Here is a 24,091-nt window from a genome sequence, read left to right on the forward strand (position 1 = left end):
ATCTCGTTTAGCCATCTGGCAGGGAGTTACTACCACTCACGATGTCTGCTGTAGCACCTCAGCTCCACATGATCGATGTGTAAACATTAAATTGGTATTCTGTATGTTCCTTCACCTTTCTCTAATGAAACATTTGACACAATATTATGTAATAAGTCGTGTTTTGTATCAATGTATATTTTGGCCTTGAGACTTATAAACTTTTTCAATAAAACCATTTATTATTATTATTATTATTATTATTATTATTAATATTACTATTATTATTATTATTTATTACACACACATACAAACACAAATAAATATAACCCCCCTACTCAGGAAAACTAAAACTCTCAGTAAAACAAAACACATAATTAATTAGTAGATTTAATAATAGACATTTAAACATACAATTAATTGTAGAGCAAAGTATTCAACCCAAACGTTTGCGACATTTCTTTGCAAGAACTGTTTCACAACTTTGATTTGGAAGTCCATTCTTCCAGATATCGTACATGAGAAAAAGCCAGTTCAATGCTGCTGTCATTGCGCCGAATCTGATTCTCTGTTAGTTTGATCTTGAAAAAGGCGTTCATACAGTTGGTCACCATCATTCAGACACTCGGTGCAATTTCAACATTAGAAAACACAGTTTCAAGTTATCGAAACCGATTTACCATGCACCAGGAGAGTCCACATTCTTCACAGTGGACCATATGGTGCCAGTCATCATTTGTAAAATTCCAGCAATAAATTGCTATTTGGACAAATAACGATGAATTTTATAGGCTAAATAAAAAAATCATACTTCACCCCATATATCAATAAATTCACGCATAAATTATATCCGGTTCAGGGGACGCAGGAATTACATAAATTTAGAAAGAAATAAAATGAACCCACGTAGCGGTATATATATATAATATATATATATATATATATATATATATATATATATATATATATATATATATATATATATATATATATATATATATATATATATATATATATATATATATATATGTATGTATGTATCTTTGATAAAATCAACGGAAAATGAAACATGAGTACCTTAGCTTTCGTCTTTGTTGAGTTGCCTCTGAGATGTCCTGGAAAGGCAGCTTCAAATAATTATCAAGATTATCTAGATTTTCATTTGTGAATTTACATGAAATATGTATATATATATATATATATATATATATATATATATATATATATGTATATATATATATATATATATATATATATATATATATATATATATATATATATATATATACATATACATACATACATACACACATACATACATACATACATATATATATATATATATATATATATATATATATATATATATATATATATATATATATATATATATATATATATATACTGATAACCACAAGAAAAACACGATTCAAATTCTTTACATATAATTCACATCTTCAGGGGTGAAAGTACACTACAGAGTAATACAAATCAAGTGTATATATACAGGGGAGGTGAGACCAGGTCCTGGTGGTGTAGAGTAGCAAGCCCTACTAATCTTTAAATAGCACCGGCGGTAGGTAAAGATGGTCAGGCCACGATCACAAAACTCTTAATTACAAATTGTCCAAAGCTTGTACATGCAAACCAAAAAAAAACAAAAATATATATATATATATATATATATATATATATATATATATATATATATATATATATATATATATATATATATATATATATATATATATATATATATATATATATATATATATATATATATATATATATATATATATATATATATATATATATATATATATATATATATATATATATAATATATATATAAATATAACAAATTGGTTCATTTTATTCATTCGACATAGATTAATCCGCTCCAGGCCCCCAAACACAACCACTTAACACCGAAAAAAATTCTGTGAAAATGTAAAAATCTGAACTATCTTACCTTAGTGTTATTCAGGAGCCCAAAAACTGGGCACAGCACCATCAAACAATTGTTTGGCTTCACAAATTATAGCTTCATAATTTACCACTGCCATTTTCTCCTTACTCCACACTAAGAGTAAATTTTCCATGTCTTCAATCACATTACACCTTGCTTTGCTAAGCCCAGATTCCCTTCAGCCACTTGCACTGTTTTTTACTCCCTTTATTCTTTCAAAATGCAATACATATAGTCGATTTAGCCATCCCATGTTCATCACTAAGTTTGCAATGCTTCTTCCATTCTCCGTCTTTTATAATTTCTTTCTTAGTTTCAAGGGTTATTAGCTTTCTCATCGCTTTGAATGATTAAGTTGTTACAATTGTATACTTGTACAACAAAATAGTAATACAAATAAGCCAATCCCCACATTAAAAGACAATTTCAACAATAATAACAGTGGTGCACTGGCTCAATAGGAAAAGATGGCCGCTGGCCTTGTTGTGGATGTGATGCAACAATATTCATCACCCAGGCGAAATAGTCCCATATTCATCAGCGTTAAAGTTGTAGGGTTCGCGTTCATTATAAAATTCTAAATTTTATAAATTAAAACATAAGTACGTTATAGGAATATTACATAGATAGGATCCGTTAGATATACATACCCCTGTATATATATATATATATATATATATATATATATATATATATATATATATATATATATATATATATATATATATATATATATATATATATATATATATATATATATATATATATATATATATATATATATATATATATATATATATATATATATATATATATATATATATATATATATATATATATATATATTTCAAGTAAATGGAAAATTTTATAAACACAGACATTAGTTCCAGTTACTGTAAATAGCAGACGCTTCCAGTGGCTAGTCACTAGATGTTTACACTACAGGGGTAACATTTGATGACATTACTTGAAGTGAATTGGCCTTATTTTAAAAAACCAAGGATGGTTGGTAAAGGACTACTGAGTCAGTGGGTAAGTGTCACATTTGGGGTACTGGTCTTATACAGCGAATAGAGCTCAAAAGCTACTTTTTAAATGGAAATTTAGGGGGGCCGTCTTATGCACCCCGACGCCTTATAGGCCGAGATATATGGTAAGTGTTCTCCCATATAAGTGCACTAAGACACTTTCCTTAGTGTAGAAGAGAAGGTACAATACACTCTCAACTGAACTCAGTACCTGTGAAACTATATTTTTCTACAATAAAATAAAACCAATAAAGTGTTTACTTCAGCCCTGCCACTTATCAAATCAAGAACTAATATATATACAAATATAAGTATATATTGTGTGACCAACACAATGTTACCGTAATCGCTTTTCGAATGGTTTTCAGTTAAAAGAACTGTTGTATTACAATAATATTCCATCCTAATTGACTTGAATAAATACTTGAATGGAAATATACAATATTTTTGCTAAAACTACCAGCGTTTCAGTGTAAAGTGTCGTAATAAAGGTAAACAATTTGCCTTCGGCGCTCGGTATTTCAGGCACGGCGATCCTCAGTTTATAGGACGTAGTGTTTTTAGTGAAGGTTTTGCTGTTCCATTACCCTCAAAAACTTGGGTCGACCTATAAACAAGGCATATCATAAATTAATGATTTCTTGGTAAAAAAAATCAGGGTCGACCTATAAACGAGGTAGAATTATAGACGAGTATATACGGTACCTAGGTATAAGCTAGGCGTCACATTCTTGACTATATGACAAAAACTTTTTTTTATAAAAATGGGTTTTTGGGATTGTGGGGGCTGAATAAGGTGGAAACTTACAAATTTGCTTTATGACATGTTAAACTGGGATTGATGGTGATCTCTTAAACAGTTTCCCCAGTTTTTGGTTCAACAGTTGAGAGTACCAGACTTATATAAGCTTTCAGTCAAAATAAATGTACTGTACAGTATAGTCTCGATTAACGCGGATTTGGTTTACGCATTTGCCAGACCGACAATTTTTATTTACACGGTTCATTCCATCATTTACTCAGGAAGCAGCACGGGCAGGGTGCGCACAAGGTGGCCCAGCTGAAGATATTTGTTTTTAGATCATAAAATTCATAAATTACCCGGCCAGAATAAAATTTACATTGCTGGAATTGTTATAAGATGGTGATTAATTTAAATATAAACAACCTAAAATTTGCATTAGACATACAAATTTTAGATCTAATTTAAGAATTTTATTAGAGAGAGCAAAAATTTGATCTTTTGTGCAAAATATATGACATTTATATTCATATTATTTGCAGTCTTGCAAGGAATCCAGCAATGTCAATTAAATTATCCTAACCATAGTGTGAGGTATTATTTATTATTTAACCTAAAAACCTAGTGTTTTCACCCAAACATTTCTCAGGAAGGGAGGAGAGCCAGCGAGCGTGGGAAGAGGGGGGAGGGCGCGAGTCGAGTCCATTATTTGAATGGACATTAACCGGCGAATGTATTTCTCTTAAATATTAATTGTGTTTGCATACCATCATAAAATTAAGATGTTATTTTTACTACAACGTACGAATTGCGTCGGAAAAAGTGTAGTTTGGGGGTCGGCCCAGTCTCTACTTCAATTAGTCCCATATATTCTGCTATTTCGTTTACGCGTTTCTCGTTTTACGAGGACCTGCACGGGTTCAATTGACAGCGTAAATGAAGACTATACTGTACATACTTTAACACAAACACAAAAAAAAAGAGCTCACCAATGTATGCAGTATTATCTGTCACCATATACTTGTTGTGGTTGACTCGGGCAAAGGGAATTTCTTGCTGTTCTTCTGTATATGCTGGGACCACAAACAAGCGCTGTAAAAAAAAAAAAAGGCATAAGGTAATTATTACCTTATTTTACAAGGTACTTCCTTACCTTACAGTTTGCTTCCCATGATTGAGCACACAACATGCTAAGCATCTTCCAGCCTTCCTATATTCTCTAGTCAACTATGAACATAGTTTCTGCAAGAATTCATTCCTGTTGGCTTATCTTAATTACAAAAAGAACACCAAAACAGTTCAGAGATCAGAGCGGCCACACGAGCATTGCTGATACAGCAGTAACGTGTGTATCTCTCACCAATATGTTCAAGGTTCAAGTCCTGCTTTTCCTTGACATACATGAGAAGGGTGTTATCCAGTGTGACCTTACCAAACATCACTGGTTTCCTAGCCTCCTGTTTCCTCCTGTACAAACACTGGATAGACCAACTGCCAAATGGCTAGTAAGCTGACAAGTGGCAGAAATGATATGTGACTGGACCGGTGGAAATATAAGAGCAGTGAAATACAGATATAAATAAATCAAATTCAAGATGTGAATAATGCTGCAGATCAACAAAGAAAATTTTGAAATGGATATAGTCTACCTGTATGTCTGTTCCGGTTACCTGTCTGGCATATATCTATAAACTTTACCCAAAAAAAAAATATTGCGGAAAATGTAGTGTTACGACCCACATCCTTTCACCGCTTACCCAGCTTCCACCACTGATTACCAGAGGCCAGGGCCGTATGTACAGAAGCAGTAGATATCTCGCAACTGTCGTCAAATTATTCCTGGCTGGCCCGCCAGTCTTCGGTAATTTCTCGACGATCGGCATCAGTGTACAGACAAACAACAGGCAGGTAGATTTCCACCAGGTCACAGAAACACACTTGTGCACTGTAGTCTGCTTTAATAAGCAACGATTCTTTACAACTGGACTTCTCACTTCAAATATATAGTTGGCACACTACCAGTGTACAATTCCTTAGTCTTTTCACTTGATATTGTTGACAACAATTACACAATACTTGCACAACAATTATCTCCAGTTGTTCTACAATGTTAGTTGTCCTTTACACTCCAAGAAGAAACCGTTGACTGACTCAACTAGGCAGCCCGCTGCCACTTATATTCCTCAACAGACACATCTCAAACAGCCGAGTACCACCCAGGCGTCTACATTCTACTCTTATCGAGGCTTACAATAATAAGTACAGTGCATCCTCGTATAATGTCATCCTGCTTAACTTTGTTTCGGTACAACCTCGCTAAACTTTAGAGACCAAAAATTTGTTTTAAAGTCCAGGTGATCCGTTACTTTGTCGTTTTGCGTGGTCTTGGACTACTTTCTACGGCGCATCACCGGCTCTTGTCTGGCTGCGCTACGCTCTCTTGGCTCGGCCAGCTGCCCTCACTCGCGGAAAGTCTCAGCATCCCCAAGTGACGCCAAGCCAGTCTCTGTTACGACTTCACATCATTCGTGTGTGCTTAAGTTCTTTTGCTCTAAAACTGTACTCCAACCATTCAAAATCGTGTCCAAGCACTCATCAAATGCTACAGAGGCTAGTGTAGTGAAGAGGCAACGTAAGACCATTACCCTTGCTATGAAAATGGATGTATTAACCCAATTTGAAAAAGGGGAACGTGCTGTGGACATAGCCGCTGTGCTTGGTCTAACCCCCACAACAGTGCATACTATCCGGACCAACGCTGACAAGATTAAGGTTAGCGCTGGAAGTGCAACTAAGACAACTCTTACTAGAAGTAGTGTGATAGAAAAGGTGGAAAAGATGCTGGCAATGTGGATGGAGAACCAGAATCAATGCAATACCCCTGTAAGCCTTATGGTTATCCAGCATAAGGCCAGATCCTTGTTTGACGACTTAAAGGCAGAAGAGGGTGAAGGATCAAAGGAAGAAACCTTTACTGCCAGTCGAGGATGGTTTCAACGATTTAAGCGTTGTTATAACTTCCACAATATTAAGAAGACTGGTGAACCTGCTAGTTCAGATACGGTTGCTGCCGAGAAATTCTCGCCAGAATTCAAACGGATTATCCAGGAAGGAGGATACTCATCGAAGCAAGTCTTCAATGTGGATGAGATTGGTCTCTTTTGGAAGAGGATGCCTGAGAGGACCTATATCTCCAAGGAGGAGAAAAGAGCGTCAGGTTTTAAAGTGGTAAAAGACCGCTTGACGCTGCTCCTTGGCGTGAATGCTGCCAGCGACTTCAAGCTGAAGCCGATGTTGATTTCTCTCGCTGCCAAACCACGGGCCCTGAAAGGTTACTCTAAGGATCACCTTCCTGTGATCTACAAGGCAAATAAGAAGGCCTGGACAACTAGCGCCATATTTAGCCAGTGGTTAAACGTGTACGCCGTCCCTGCAAGGAAGGAATAATGTGTCAAGGAGAACCTTGACTTCAAAATTCTTTTCATAGTTGACAATGCTCCAGCTCATCCTCCCAATCTCGATGACTTGCATGACAGTGTAAAGATTGTATTTCTGCCTCCCAACACTACAGCACTGATGCAGCCTATGGACTAAGGCGTCATTACCACATTCAAGGCGTATTATTTATGCCATACCATGGCCCAGCTGCTCAAGACTACAGACGGAGAAAATAAACCTACGATCCGAGAATGTTGGCGCAGCTTCAACATTCTTCATGCAATTGACAACATTAGCAAGGCATGGGAAGAGGTTTCAGAAAGTTGCCTGAATGGTGTGTGGGTAAACTGTGGCCCAAGTGTGTCAACAGTTTTACGGGATTCACGGACTAATTCCCTGCTGTGAATAGGGATATCCTCAGCTTGGCTAGACAGGCAGGGTTTGATGAGTTGGAATCAGAGGATATTGAGGGTGTCCAGGCATCCAATACAGAAGAGCTCACCAACGAAGATCTGCAACAACTAACAGAACCCAGTCCCGTTGAAAACGACAACGACGAAGAAGAACCTCAACGAACGCTAATTTCCAAGAGGATGGCAGAATCATTCAACATGTTTCAGCAAGCAACGCAAATCCTTATAGATGACGACCCAAACAGAGAACGTAGTTCAACGCAGCATTGATGACAGTCTTGGTTGTTACACTGAGATCTATAAGAAGAAGAAGAAGAGTAGCACCAAGCAGTCAACACTGGATTAATTTTTTCATTGCGAGATGGCAGAAGCAGTTTCTTCATAACAACCGGCAGTCGAGGAGGAGCAAACAACAACAGAGGAGCAAACAGTGGCTGAGGAACCCCAGTCAGAACAGGAGGCAGCTGCAGAGTCTCAGTGACTCTTCACCCTCCTCCTCACCTGCCCTCCTCTGCTCCCACCCTCCTCCTCCGCTCCCGCCATACTCCTCCCCTCCCGCCATCCTCCTCCTTCGATCCACTACCCACCACACACTCGCTCTTCCTCCACCCATTGGTGAATACCAATACAAACTTAATACAGTACTGTACTATACTATTTTCTATAGAAATGGCAATGATTTTCTGTATACTTAATGTTTTTCATGGGGCAAAGGGAGGCTCAGGAACCTAACTCCCGTATTTCATCTTTCTTATGGGGAAAAACGATCGACTTAACGCTGTTTCGTATAACGTCGCATTTTCAGGAACGTAACCCCGATGTTAAGCGAGGTCTTACTTTAAATCATAAAAAAAAAAAGATGCAATACATTTTAGAATATTCTTACTTAAGTAATACAACCATATATACAAGAAAATGTCCCTAAATTGCCAAAATAACTGCTGCTTGGGAAAGAAAATAATTAAAACACTGAGTTTACAAACAATACCAAATTATACCTAAGCATTACACTATCCCCTCCCTAATTCTTGTGTCGTCCAGACACAAACTATTCACTATTTACATAATAATCCTGAAACTTTGTTGGTCTCCTCTTCTTCCAATGTTGCCACCAAGTACTGTACTGAGATATCTTCAGAGTCCTCCCTTAGCACAGCAACCTCGGCCACATCCTCAGATCGGTCCCCCTCTCCTATTACTTCCAATTCTACTAAGAGGGAACAGTGCTCCTCTTCCATGTCCATGGTCGGGTTCTCTGGGTGGGTACGGCCCTGAATTCTTCCAGGATCTTTGGTCTGGTCCTCATCGGTGGTTGGTGACTGCTCCTCAGAGTCTTCCCAGGGGTATTGCCCTGGCCCATGATACTGCCAAAGACATTTGACGTGGACTACCTTTGGCTGAATCTTCCTGCTTCCCCTAATCTGGTAAGTCACAAGTGAAAGGTGTTCCACTACAGTGTATGGTCCTTCCCATGGGCTCTGCAGCTTCGGTGACCGACCCTTCTTCCGTAGAGGATTATACAGCCAGACTTATCACTATCCTTGTAACAGACCTGGCTTGCTTTGACATCATGGTTGCGCTTCATCACTTCACATGAGAATTCCAGAGCTCCTCAAACCTGGTGGTGGACATCCATCAATCTTTCTTGGAGGCTTTTGACATAATGGTGGTTTCTTCAGGAAGTTATTCATAAGGTGGTCTTCCTGTCAACAGGTTCACTAGCAGCCGCACTTCGTGACTCAGCATCAGTTTTGCCGATGTGTATCCAGTTGACTTGTGGGCAACCGACCTATATACCATCAGTAGAGCAGGCACCTTCTGGTCCAATTCTCTCTGCCCTTAAACACAGTACTTGGCCAGTTCTTGTCCCATGGTCCAATTAAACTTTTCTTCCATTCTGTCTGACTGTGGCTGAAGTGGAGTAGTCCTAGTCTTCCTTAAGCCCAACAGTTTACAACACTCGCTGAACACAGCTGACTCAAAGTTTCTGCCCTGGTCCGAGTGCAACTTGTAGGGCACACCAAACCGGCAGAAGAACTGGTCAACCAGCAAGCACCCTGGCAACAGTTGTGGCTTCCTGATTTGGGATGTCATAAGATTCTGGCCACTTAGTGAAGTAATCCATGGCCACACAGATGTACCTATTCCCATCTGCAATGAGCGGCAGAGGTCCTGCAATATCCACAGTGACCCTCTCCAATGGTGCACCTGCATGGTATAACTGCAGTGGGGCACGCATGTGTAGCTTTGGTCTCTTCTTGGCGCAACAGACATAGCATTAATGGCAACATTCTTCCACATCCTTACGCATGCCAACCCAATAAAACCTTTACCACAAGAAGCTCAGGGTCTTCTTCACTCCCAGATGTCCACTGGTTAGATTGTTGTGAATTTCCCTCAGTATCTCTGACCTCATCTTCCGGGGAAGTACTGTCTGCCAGTACCTGTTGAGGTCATCGGTAGTCACCCACTAGCACTGCAGCAGACCATCCTTCAGCCGAAGAGCATCCCACTGTGCCCAGAAGTTTTTAGTCATCGACTTGCACCAGAGATCGTCTCCCAGGCTGGTAGCACTGAGCTCTGGCTCATCCACTCGACCACTGGTCACAGGTCTTGGTCTTCCAGCTGCAGCTTCTCAAGGCCTTCCCCAGCAACGGCTGGGGAAGGCAACTGCCTGTCACCTACAAAACTGCTGACAATCGGAATCACACAGTCATCGGCTCAGACTGTCAGCATTCCCATGTATCTGCCCAGGCCTATACTGGATGGTATAATTATGCTGATCCAGCTTCACAATCCACTGTGCCAGTTGTCCTCAATGCTGCGTGGACAATTCGGATGGTGAAGCTAGATCCATACAGGTATAGATGGAAAAAGTCTAAACTCTTTACCATGTCTAAGAGTTCCTTTCTGGTCACACAATAATTTATCTCTGGAGTGCTTAACTTCTTGCTGTAGTATGCCACTACGTACTTGATGTCATCCTTCTTCTGGGACAGCACCCCACCGATGCCATCATCAATAGCATCACAGTCCAAGATGAATGGTTGAGTCGGGTCCAGATACGGGAGTACCGGGGAGCTAGCTAAGGCATCCTTTTAGTTGGTAGAAGGAGCCTTGACTCTCAGTAGTCCACACAAACTTCTGCCCCTTCTTAGTCAGCATATGCAACAGTGCTGCGACCGCGGCGAAGTTCTTCACAAATCTATGGTAGTAGGTACAAAGGCCAAGGAAACTACGCAGTTCCCTTATACAAGTTGGCACTGACCAGTTTCTCACCACCGCCACCTTTTCTGGGTCTGTGCATACTCAGTCTTCACTTACTGTACTATATGCCCCAGATATTGAATTTCCTTCTGGAACAATTAACATTTCTTTGGGCTCAGTTTAAGGTGTGCAGCCCGGAATAGGTCAAACACTTCTGATAGCCTCCCCAGTTCTTGCTCGAAAGTTTTGCCAAAGACAATTACGTCGTCCAGATATATGAGGGGAGTCTTCCAGTGCAAGCCTTCCAGAACCCTTTCCATGAGGAGTTCGAAGGTAGCTGGTGCATTGCTCAGGCCGAATGGCATAACTTTGAACTGCCATAGCCCTTGTCCATATGAAATTGCTGTCTTTTCCTTGTCCTCCTCAGCAATCTTTACCTGATGATACTCAGACTTCATGTCAAGTGTTGAGAACCACTTGGCGCCTGTTAGCGCATCCAGTGTGTCTTCGATTCTTGGCAAGGGGTAGGAGTCCTTCACCGCCACGTCATTGATGGCGCGGTAGTCCACACAGCACCGCATTGAGCCATCCTTCTTCCTCACTAGGATGACTCCTGATGCCCACGGACTGCTGGACTTTTCCACCAAACTTTGGTGAATAAGGTCCCCAACCGCCTTCTCCATTTCCTGGTGACGAGCTGGTGTTATCCTCCGAGGCGTCTGCTTGATTGGGCGGTGATCCTCAGTGTTGATGTGATGCTATACCAGGTCTGTACAACCCAGGTCTAGGTCCCCTGCAGAGAAGACGTCCGTATACTTCAATAACTACTGTTCCAGTTGTATCACTTGAGCCTCATCCAGGCACTGGGAGTTCCTGGCAAAAAAGTCCTGCAAATGGTCGGGCAGACCATTCTTCTGCTTGACCACGCTCCTCTTGCAGGTCCTGGGCTGCTGCTCCTGGTTGACCTCTTAGCACAGTCCAATGGCCACTCCCTGCTGTATTTTCTTAGGCCGGAGAGCTAAATTGCCACAATTACAGGTACCACCTCTGCAGATGGATCGACTAAAGTTCGCCCCACCATCACTCCATCTTCTACTCCACACTGCTCGTCAGGCTCCACCATTCCCAGACGGGTATGCAAGGCAACGTTCACCTTACATAGCAGCAGCATCTCCGATCTTGGGGGAATAACTACTGACCACCAAGCTGTAACCTTAGCACTGACATGCTTCACAGTCCTCAGCGGTACCCACTTTCCTTTATTATTCAGCTGCATCAAGCCAAGGTCCAGTTGACACCTGCAAGGTAGGAGGTAGTCCAGGCCCAGGATGCAAGGGTCTTCAATATCTGCCACATAACCCTAAGGTTTTCTTCCTCCCCTCCTAGCTTGATGCTGATATCTATATAATATGGACACGAAGTAGTACCTTAAGCTGTGTATTCTTATATTATACAATATCCACTAGTTCCTTTAGCACTGTGCAGTGACCGGATATCCCGCACAGCTACTGTGACGTCTCAGATAGTTTTCGATGACTAACCACGTCCAGCCTCACAAAAGTCTGCTCCGAAGGCTGTGTCGATCACCAACGGACAACTTACGCCATCGATCTCACCTTCAACCTGGACACTGCTTTCAGTGGCTCGGTTACATTTTGTAAATAATGGGGCTCTGGTGAGACAAGCTGATCATTGCCCCTCAGCACCAGCCATCTCCAGTTTCCCATCTTAGTGGGCTGTTCTTCTTTCACTCTCTTGGAATTCTTTGGGCACTTAGTCTTGAAGTGTCCATCTGCTATCGCTTTCGTTTCCGCTTGTATCAGTCCTCCTGTTTATGCCCAATATTTTAACAATACTAGCAGGTTTCTTTAAATCTCTCCATCTCTTGTACTTGGCCCTTTCATGCTTTAAACCCAGCGCTAGACTCCGCCCTGAAGCTTGGTAAACTTGACCTCACATACGATTCAAACTCCAGGGCTGTAGCCAAAGCTTCCTGTAGAGTTACAGGTTGGGACTGCTTCACCTGAATCTTGAGTTGCATGCTGTCCAGTGCATCCACAAACTGATCCCTCAATAACATGGCTAACAGGTCAGGTGATGCTCCAGGGTGTGCCCTATGAGCCATACTTTCCAGGTCTTGAGCAAGCTGTTGCAGTGTTTCACCTCGATGACGGGTACGAGTATGGAATCTGGCTCTGTAAACTTCATTTTGGTGCTTGGTTCCATACCTTTGTTCCAATACCTTTACGAGTGACATGTAACTGCTACGCTCTTCTCCTGTCCACTGGCTGAGAACCTTCATTGCAGTGCCCTTAAGACTTGTGGCTAATTGTAACGCACACTGTTTGTCGTCCCACCCGTTTTGTTCAGCTATTAACTAAAACTGTGCTTGGTAGGCTTCCCATGAGACCTTGCCATCAAATTCCTGTGGTTTCTTTTTCACTGGCACTCCCCACTTCACTTGACATAGATTGGGGTCTGAACTCAAGTGCTCTATAATTCAGCTCAGCACTTCCCTTTTTCCATACGCTCAAAGTAATTTCCAGAATTTTCAACACCCTGCATTCCACTCGGAGCGTGCACACACAATGTTTCACGTACACCATCACAATTATAGGGGTCACTAGATAATTGGCTGATAGCCTGCTGTTAGACAATTCTCCAGAGCTTCCATTCTGCTTCTGACTTTCTGTAGCTCACTGTTCACTACTATTAGCTCCTCTCGTACCTCTGTGATCTCACCACTCACTTTTTGTTTGTGCTGTTTTAGTTTTTCACCCACTTTAACTTGCACATCATGAAATGCATTATTCCATCTGTTACACATTGCTTGCAAAGCCTCATCCCATTCCTGAATTTTCTTGTCGATCTCTTCCTGCAGCTGCTGTAGTTGTTGCTTTTGTTCTTCTCTCTGTTCTTGTAGTTGTTGTTTATGTTCTTCGCTCTTTTCTTGCAGTAGTTGTTTCTGTTCTTCTCGGTGTGATCATAGCTGTTCTTGCAACCTTGTTTGTTACTCCTTCTGTTCTTCTCATTGTGATTGTAAGAATTGCATCAGATCAGCCATGGAAATCTCCCCTTGCCTGGCCTGGCTTCTGGTCTGGACGCCTTCACCTTCCATCTTGACTGATATCTCATCGCTAGGCTATCCCACTCCTGACACCAGTGTGGCGACCCTCCTTTCACCGCTTACCCACCTTCCACCACTGGTTACCAGCGGCCAGGGTTGTATGTGCAGAGCAGTAGATATCTCACAAGAGTTGTCAAATTACCACTGGTCTGTTCCGCTAGTCTTCGGTAATTTCCCGACGATCGGCATCAGTGTACAGACAAACAACAGGCAGGTAGATTTCCAACAGGTCACAGAAACACACTTGTGCACTGTAGTCTTCTATAATAAGCACTGATTCTTCACAACACTGTTAACAGGGTAATTGCTTCACAGCTGGACTTCTCACTTCAAATATATAGTCAGCACACTGCCGCTTATATACCCCAACAGACGCATCTCAAAAATCTTAGCACCACCCAGAGACACCTGGGTGGTTCTAGAATGTTCTACTTTGATCGAGGCTTATAATAATAAGTAAATAATAACAAAAATGATGCAATGCATTCCAGAATATTCTTACACAAGTAATACATCAATATATTTATACACAACTGCAGGATCTCAACTGTCTCTCTTACTATTGACAACACAACAAATATAACCGTACTCACTCTTGATCTGTTCTATTCATTCTATTTTATTTTCCTATGTCAGTTGATATTAATATTGAAGCGGGACCTTCTCGGAAGGGACCCACTGGTCGGGAAGGTTGTGGACCCCAGGACCGACCTGATTATCATCAAACTTTTGGGGCCTCAATTGATGCCACCGCGGTTGCTGAGTGGATTGGCATTTTTCACACTTCATTTTTCCAACATTCGCGACCCGAGGTCCAATTTTCCTTCTGTGGAGCACCATCTATTATACCTCTTCCCCCGACCTCTTACTACTATCTGAACTTCAACTGACCAAAGCAGCTTCACCTAAACCTTTTCAAGTCTCCAACTACAACCTTTATACCTCTTTCCGTTCTAAGGGAGGTGTTTGTGCCTACTGCAACACACCTACACCTATAGCTTGACTCACAGAACTTGAATCTTCCCTTTATGATGTTATCTGGCTTAAATTATGCCTACCAACTATGACTATTTTCCTTTATTTCCTATACTGTTCTCTCAACTCTACCAACTATTTAGAACTCTTCGACTATCTCACTTCTTGCCATGAGTCGTTGCTATCCACTCACCCTAACACTGAGATCCTCTACCTAGGGGATTTCAATGTACATCAAAGAGAGTGGCTTGGCTCTGCAAGGGATGACCCAGGTGGAGCTGAGGCACTCCCTTTTTCCTTATTTAATGATCTGGAACAAATATATTCAAACACCCTACACTCGTTCCTGATCGACACTATCAACTTGTTTTACCTCACAATCTTATTTCTATTAAATCAAACTGGGCACGACCACCTCCCCACCCCCTTCTAAACATCAACTATGGCACTATTGGATGGCAAACTGGCAATCCTTGCGAGAATTCTTCACCGACTTTCCTTGGGATGAATGTTGCTTTTCCACTCGGGACGCTTCGGTATGTGCTGACAGCATTGCTGGGGTTATACAGGGTGGTGTGAGTACATTTATCCCCTCTTCTACCAAAACTTTTACTTTACAATCATGGTTTGATTGCTCCTGCTTTCTTGCATGCAGGGAGAGAGATAGGGCATATCAAGCTAAGAAACTATCTCCTTCTCCTATTACCAACTCCTCTTTCATTACTTCTAGGAATCGTTGTAAGGGTCTTCGTGGGGCCAAGCGGAATTAAAAAAAAAAGACAGCTGTCCTGACTAATTCTTCCTCTAGTATATCCTTCTGGTCCTTAACCAAAAACATCTGTAATAACTTCTGCATGCCTTCTCTTCCTCCTCTCTTCTGACCTGATAACTCTATAGCCCTCCCCCTGACAAAGCCAATCTCTTCGGCACCTTATTCTCCTCTAATTCCACCTGAGACGATTCCAACTCTACCCCTCTTACCCCTGCTCCTCCTACTGATCCTATGCACTTTCCTATAATCTCCATTTGGAGGGTTACTGGTGTGTTATCCAGGTTGGATGTGAGAAAGGTGCATAGACCAGACGAAATACACCCTTGTATTCTGCGGGAGTGTGCTGAAGCTCTGGCCCCTGTGCTTGCTCGCCTCTTTTGCCTTTGCCTCAAAACCCAAACCTTTCTTTCTTCTTAGAAGCATGCCTTGTTCACCCAAAGAAGGGTGACCAAACTAATCCCTCTAAATATCAACCCATTGCCCTAACTTCATCTGTAAAGGCCTGGGACTTAGGGATAGAAATCCCTTACCAGGCTAATCAGGATCTTAATATAGGAAAGTCAAGGACCATGGTTTTCCGAGGAATAACAAACAACCGTTAGAGATTGGCATCTCTTTACTATAAAAATATATCACAAAACTCTGACACCACTCAACAATCATCAAATAATTACGGGAGTCAAACAATTAATGGAAGCAACAATTAAAGGAATCAAACAAATAATGGGAGTCAACAATTAATGGATTCAAACAATTAAATGGAGTCAACAATTGATAGAATCGAACAATAAAGGGGAGTCAGCAATTAATGGAATCAAACAATGAACAAATATTTCCTACGGCAGTGGCCCTGGGGGAAGGTTCTGGAACGCGGTGATGCACACTCAGGGCAGGGAAGCGTCCACTTCGCTCCACACTCAGCAACGTCTTGAAAAGGCAGGAGAACACCGGGGCACCGACGGAATGTGATGAACTGATGGTCGTGGTATGCGGTAGTGGTAGATGACCAGAGAGTTGGCAGTTGATAGGTGAAGGTCTGGGAACACAGCCCACGAGTCCAGGACCTATGATGAGATCACAGCCAGAATTTGACGGACAGCAGGGTAGCTAGATACTGACGGTATGGCGGCTGGGTTGAATCTGCTCGTGGCGGAGAGGGTTGCTGCCGTTATCACCTCCTTCCAACCACCCCAAGTGTCGTATGCACCAGCAAACGAGCGAGTTAGCAGCGGTAACTAGCCGGAGGATCGTTTCTGCCCTTACATCATCCCTCTCTAAGATTTTTTAAACTATCTTGAACTCCCATTTTCTCCGTCACCTTGAACGCCTTTCTCTTTTGTAGGATCATCAGTATGACTTTCGCCAGGCGAGATCTACTGATGATCTGCTTTCCTATTACACCCATCTTTGGTCATCCTCTCTTAGGGATTACGGGGAAACTTTTGTCGTGGCCCTCGACATCTCCAAACCATTTGACAGGGTATGGCACAAGTCTTTGCTCTCTAAACTTCCCTCTTTTGGTTTCTCTCCCTGCTTTCTTTTCTAATCTCTAGCTTCCTTGAAAACCGATCCATGGCAGTTGTTGTCGAGGGATCGATCTCTCGCTCTTTCTCTACCAATAGAGGTGTCCACAGAGTTCTGTTTTTCACTTACTCTCTTCTTTCTTTTTATGAATGATTTACTTCACGCTACAACTAATTCTATCCATTCTTACGCTGATGATTCTACTCTTTACTCTTCTTCACATTTTCCCCTTTCCCCTAACTCTCAAACTAGATCCGTTTCCAGAGCTGATATCATTACATTTATCAATGTTGGTCTGTGCAGCATCGGGGAGGTAGAAACTTGGTTAAATTCGATATTAATAAAACTCAGTATTTACCAATTACACTTTCCAAATTAGATGATCTCCCACCAATTACATTTCAGGATACAATCATTCTGCCAAATTGTAAAATAGATATGCTAGGCCACACATCCTCAACATTGCTAAAGCTGCCTCCCGAAAGCTGGGAATACTGTACAGATGCCGTAGCTACTTCACTCCTGAGCAGTTGCTTCAAGCATAAAAGGGATTCATTCATACTAACTTGGAGTACTGCTCTCATATCTGGGGTGGCTCTTCTTCTGTCCAACTGTTAGATAGGGTGGAATCAAAGGCATTTTGTCTTATTAACTCTCCTCCTTTAGTTGATAAATCTTTCTTCCCTTTCTCTTCGCCAGTGTTGCTTCACTTGCTCTCTTTTACACGTACTTTAACGGGCAATGTTCAATGGATTTGGCATCCTGTGTACCACCGGCAAAGCTGTGGGCTCGTAACTCACGTCTTGCCCTCGGTGCCCACCATTTCTGTGTGGATGTCGGTCACACTAGAATAACCCATTATAGTGCATCCTTCTTTCCTCACACAGCCAAACTGTAGAATGCTCTGCCTTCTTCTGTGTTTCCATACTCATACAAACAGTCTCACTTTAAAAAGCTGGTTTTCCGGCATCTTCGAGGTGTAGATTAATATAACCATTTCCTATTTTTTTTATTTCTTTCCATTCTTATTTTTCCCCCCTAGGCCCCGCTGTGGGTCATTGACCTGTGCTCGGGTGACACATTTGACAGTTGGGGCTGAAGGTCTAGTGAAGTATTTATTTGTTTATTTATGTGCTTTAGATTGAGTTTTTGTTTTTTGTTTAAAAAATGTCACAGAAGTGACCGGGGAGAATATAATTTACATTGCTGGAATTCTAATAAGATAGTGATTAATTTGAATACAGTATAATCATGTTATAGTTTACACTAGACAAAAATTTTAGTTATCATGTAGTACATTATTTTGAGTACATGTACAGTACAGCTTTGTCCTTAGGATAGTGTAGCGTGCCAAGAGAAACATTAGGCGCGAATTTTAAAATATGATGCGCCAGATTGACTCATGCAAAATAGGAAAGATTCGCTTTAAATTAAAACATTGTCCTTAATTGTGGGTGTCGCTTTAAATCAATAATCTTAAATTGAATCGCTTTAAATCGACGTTCTACTGTACCGTACAAAGTGTGTACAGTAATGTTGCTCAAAATTACTGTATAGGTTTTTCACATTTAGAGACACAGGAGGTGTATAATTAGTGGGTCAGAGGCATACTGTTGAATTATTATTACCTGACTTCTATTGGTCCGGCAAAACGGATAATCCGGCAAGGAAAATTGGTGGTGGACCTGTACTATTGTAAAAATTTATCTTTAGGTTCAATACCAACCACCATAAATGGCTATCAAGATACATAAATATAAAACTATACAGTTTTTTATAAGCTGACTGTTAATATTTGACAGAAAGGAAAATGTGTGCGTCAATACGAGTAAGAATGTACAGTACAGTACAGTACTCTCACTGGTTCGTACATATAAATGTTTTCGATGACGATATATTCATCATCAAATAAGATATTCAAATATGAAATAATACAGTTTTCAATGCCTAACTCACATGTATACAGAAATGAGCAAAATTAAAGTCATATGGCAACTATGGCTGAACAAGGGACACCTGTACAGTACCACAGTCTATGCTACCTATCTTCTATGTATCCATAAAGTGGATTATACTTTCACCAGCTTTCTCTTGCACATTTCATTTTTCTCTGTCTCTTTAATTCCAGAAAATTGTCAACATACTGCTTCAATATCCATCTTGGTTGCAATACTGGTAAGGTCCTGCAGAGACCTGAGGTAGTACTTCATATCAGGACGTGTGTGAGTCCAATGTGAGCCCAGTATGCGTACACGAACACCTCTCTCCATGGCAGCAGCACGTAGACTGTCATCAATGACAGGCCAAAACCTGAAAATTATTTAGTTACTCTTATGTTATTCATCACATTTAAAATACAATTCAAAACCAAAAACAAAAGTGCAAAATAAAAGTAAAAGAAATAGTGGAAAGTTCCTTAGTTTCCTCTGGATTCCTTCCCATACAGGTAATGTTGTTCATGACAATGTAGATAGTCTGGCCATCCAACATCCAAGACATCAAATATGTTCTTTAAACTCTTTAAAAATAAGTTGAATAGTGCTGCCCTCAGAGAAATCAGGTAGCATGTGATAATTACTTATTCAACATTATGTTAATCATGTAACAATAATATCTCCCTTAGCCTGAATCCCTCAAACCTGGAAATCTCCGATAGCCAAAATTGAAATTTGCTCGAAAAATCATTCCCAAAGCCGGAATTTTCCAAAAATTTCCGGCCTTAGGAACAAATTTTCCGAGGTTGAAAATCGAGAGAATTTTCTGAAAATGTCTTGCATCAAGATCAAAGTTAAAACTTTTTTGGGGGACCTGACTCAATGTCAGATGGAGGTAGGGTGAGGGATTAGTGTTCTCATATTACTGACCTTCTGATGGAATGTCAGGTCACCCTTTCTTGGGTGGGGGATTAGTGGGTCTCATGACCTGAAGATGTCTTGAATAAACACAAAATAAAGTATTTTTAGGGAGATTGTCATAAGTACAAGAATAAATGAGCAAATTTGTATCCCTTCAACATTACATTACATAACATTTTAAAATATGGAGTGAGAAAGTAGAAATGTGCGGGTGATTAGAAAGATGGAATGGAAAGGAGTGGTAACATACACCAGTGTTGCCAAGCAATAAGCTCCTCAACAGCTCATCTTTTAATTCACCTTAATGCAGTCACACAACAAGACTCTCACTGGATGCTTGTTGTCTTAATTCTCATGTGTGTGTGTGTGTGTTTTGAGCTTGCCAAGCACATTGTAGGATTTGAAGAAGTTGATGAAGAGTTTGTTCAGGAGTCAGGTGGTGAGGGGGCATGCCAAGACACAGCACACACATTAACAGCACTAATTAATAAACCGTTGTCTTATAACATTTTACATTCTAATTTCTATTTTAAAATTAATTGATACATGGCAGCTTGACAGGGCTACTTTTGCACTTAAACAACTCATCAATGAATAAACTGGGCATATGGAGACTCATTATACATTAGTGATGTTACAAAGCTTTGAAACTGAAACCACATAAATTATCACAACCTGTACTCAAATGTATAGTACAGCTCCTCCCTGACTTACGCCCACCCGGACATACGACCGCCCCAGTCGTACCAAAATTTTGTCAAATTACGTATTTTCGAGTCCCAACGTCAGTGATTACGCTGTGTACTGACAAAATTTTCGTTTGTAATTCACTTTAAAATGGCTAGTAAGCTTAAAAGTGAGAGTTCTGTGGTGCTGAGAAGAGAAAGAGACACCCATTTTAGATTTTCTATGTATTATTTAAGCATTTTCGACTTACGACTTGGATTTGGGTCCCTAACCCTGTCATAAGTCGGGGAGGAGCTGTACTAAGTAAATTACTAAAATTATTAAGTATGGTGCAAAATAAGGGACGTTTATACTCAAATTAATCGGTACCTTACAAGAAATTTAGCAATGTAAGTTATATTCTCCTAAGTCAATTCAGTGCCATTTTATAAGCAAAATATTAAAAGCCCTCTGCCTTCCATAATCCGAGTACTGGCATCTTCTGAGACCTTCCTCCTAGAGAGAAGGGTCTATTAGTAAAGTCCCGCAACATCCCAAAATGGCTAATTCCCCTGTGTGTGTGTGTGTGTGTGTGTGTGTGTGTGTGTGTGTGTGTGTGTGTGTGTGTGTGTGTGTGATGTGTGTGTGTGTGTGATGGTGTGTGTGTGTGTGAGGTGTGTGTGTGTGTGTGTGTGTGTGTGTGTGTGTGTGTGTGTGTGTGTGTGGCTGTGGAGTGTGTGTGTGTGTGTAATAATAATAACACTAACTAGTTTATTAAAAGAGCTTGGCAGCCAGAAGGCTGAAAATATGCTGCTACATAATTGGGGGAATGGGTTTGATTTAATACAGTGAGACTCGACTCATTTACTGTTTACTACTTAATCAGCCATTGTTAGACCAATTTTTTTTTCAACTTTAATATACATATTTATGATCAAACGTTTCCAGTTAATGTAGTCTCCATGTATAATTAGAAAATTATGGGGGCCCCATGTGCATTCAGCTGATTACATTAAAGGTAAGTGCTCAGTCACACTGTATCCATTCCTCATTATTTATTACTTTCACTGTACTACTGTATCCATTGCTCATTATTTATTACTTTTACTGTACTGTATTTCATTGTAGATTTTTTATTTAATATTTTTTTTTTTTATCTATGTCGGACTTACGACCATTCGGACTTACGACCTGGATATGGGTCACTAACCCTGTCGTAAGTCGGGGTCTAGCTGTAATATACAAATAACCTAAGTGATACAGATAAGATATATAATAACTAGATGGGGAAAAGCTCAAACTACAGGGCATTTCAACATAGTGACAGTGCAAAAAGTAAGATTTACTGGGAGTGAATACACAGGTATATTACAAGTTACTGTATTGATAATTTTTACAATGGTTGGGACTGGGCTGTTCTTATAGCGATCAGTTCGTGCACGTATGGGCTGGATGCGGTTGTGGTGTCGAACATCAATTCTCGGGCGAGGGATCTCAGGTGGTAGTAGGAGCTGGTGTCGAGGATGGTGCAGAAGCTTCTCACCAAATTTGCAGATGAGGTCGTGGTGATGGTCAGTGAGAGCCGAAAGGGTCAGTGTGTTGAGCGCTTTTTGATATGTGGAGTAGGAAGGGGAGAGAATAATCTTGCATGCCCTCTTTTGTACTTTTTCTAGGTGTTTACATTGTGTGGCATTTACAGAGGAAGGCCAGGTAGGGGAGGCATAGGTGAGCTTGAGAAGTATGAATGTTGAGTAAACACTGAGGAGCTCGGGTGCAGGAACTCCGAGGGACTTGAGTCGACGGAGGAGGTAGAGACGGAAGCTGGAGGATTTGACAACTTCACTGACATGTGGTTTCCAATTCAGTTTGTTGTCTATGGTGACGCCGAGGGGCTTAGTGGAATCTACAACCTGGAGTGTGTTGGGACCTAAAGTAATGGAAGGGGGTGGGACAACGTTGGAGAAGAGATTGATGTGCATAACCATAGTCTTGGTATGGTTGATGGTGATGTGGTTGTTGGTGGCCCAGTTTTGTAGACTGTTCAATAAATCCTGAAAGGCAGCAAAGTCGGGAGCAGAATTGTTGAAGCTGATCCCCAAGGTGTAGTCGTCAACATATTTCCGGCGAGCAGGGGTTTCTCGTAGGGCATCATTGATAAGCATAAGGAAGCATAGTGGTACCATCTTGGTGCCTTGGGCGACGCCACAGGTGATTGACTGAAAGGTGGAGACAGCCCCTCGGAAGCGTACAGCTTGGCATCGGTCACTGAGGAAGTCTGTAAGCCATGGTATAAGACTTCTTCGAAACCCGAGGTCGATAGCTTTGTTGATGATTAAATTGTGGTCGACTCGGTCAAATGCTTTAGTGAAGTCAATGAAGGCGACAGCTACAGACGTTTTTCTTTTCTCCAGATGGTGGTATATGTAGTTGAGAAAGCTGACAAGACAGTGAGTGGTGGAGGAAGTTTTCATATTACCAAATTGCTGAGGATCTACGGCTCCTGCAATATCAGCATAAAACAGATTAAGCTGGGTATTGGGGTGATTGCAATGGGTCACAGCTGATTTAAGGGTTGTGGGCTGGTTGAATTGGGCACTGGTGATACATAAGAAGTCTTCCAGTCAGCAGGGAATCTGGCTTGACTGAGAGAAGCATTGATGATGGGGCAGAGGGGTTTAGCAAGTTTCGGGGAGAACTCCTAGAAGAGTTTCATTGGTAAGTCAATGGGGGTGGTGGAGCGTTTTAATTTTAGTTTGTCCAGACGTTTTGCTACTTCAAATTCTTCTACTAAGTCAGTGGGAAAGGGGGCTGGTAGATAAGCAGGGAGATTGGTTGTGTCAAGCCGGGGGAGCGTCTGGCATATAGTAGCGAAATGGTTGTTTGATTGCTCAGCTGCGTCAACATTAGCGAGATGGTTAAGGAAGGGGAGGGGGTGTGTCTTATTGTTTAGTCCACAGAGTTCTTTAAGCTTACCATACCATTGACTGATGTTGGTCTGCTTCAGGTGTTGCAATTTGGTTGAGTAGTGAGACTTCTTTGCAGTGCGTATTTCGCGGATGACTCGGTTGCGAAGGGACCTGTAGCAGTTGTGGTCATTGAGATAAAAGGCTCTGTCTCTCTGTTGCATAAGTTTTCTGATCCGAGGTGTGATCCAGGGCAAATCAGCAGAGTGAGATCTGACAGACTTCTCTGGGAAGAAGTGGTGGTGAGCTTCCGTGGTGAAGTTGGTATAAATTATCCATTTGGTTTCCACGTCATCCAACGCTAAGTACTTCAGTCCAGGGATGGTGAACTATCCACTGCCCGAAGAGATGCACTGCAGATTCAGTAATCGGCCTGTAGGTCTTGATGTAGGGTCTTTGTACATGAATGGGAGTGGCAGCTGGGGACCAGAGC

General features: G+C 41.1%; 1 protein-coding gene across 3 annotated transcripts in view; it reads right to left on the reverse strand.

Moving 5' to 3' along the window:
- Window positions 1–24,091, reverse strand: part of LOC121867939 (5'-3' exonuclease PLD3-like) — a gene marked incomplete in the record, with an annotated part of 228,254 nt that overhangs the window by 20,168 nt on the left and 183,995 nt on the right. For 2 of the 3 annotated variants that reach the window (XM_042368087.1, XM_042368086.1), the window contains 2 exon segments: window positions 4,708–4,810; window positions 19,319–19,484. In XM_042368087.1, coding sequence (XP_042224021.1) covers window positions 4,708–4,810; window positions 19,319–19,484 — 269 coding nt within the window. 3 annotated transcript variants of the gene reach the window in all.

The sequence above is a fragment of the Homarus americanus genome, unplaced genomic scaffold (assembly GCF_018991925.1).
Source record: "Homarus americanus isolate GMGI-L3 unplaced genomic scaffold, GMGI_Hamer_2.0 scaffold37032, whole genome shotgun sequence".
Classification (NCBI taxonomy): Eukaryota; Metazoa; Arthropoda; class Malacostraca; order Decapoda; family Nephropidae; genus Homarus; species Homarus americanus.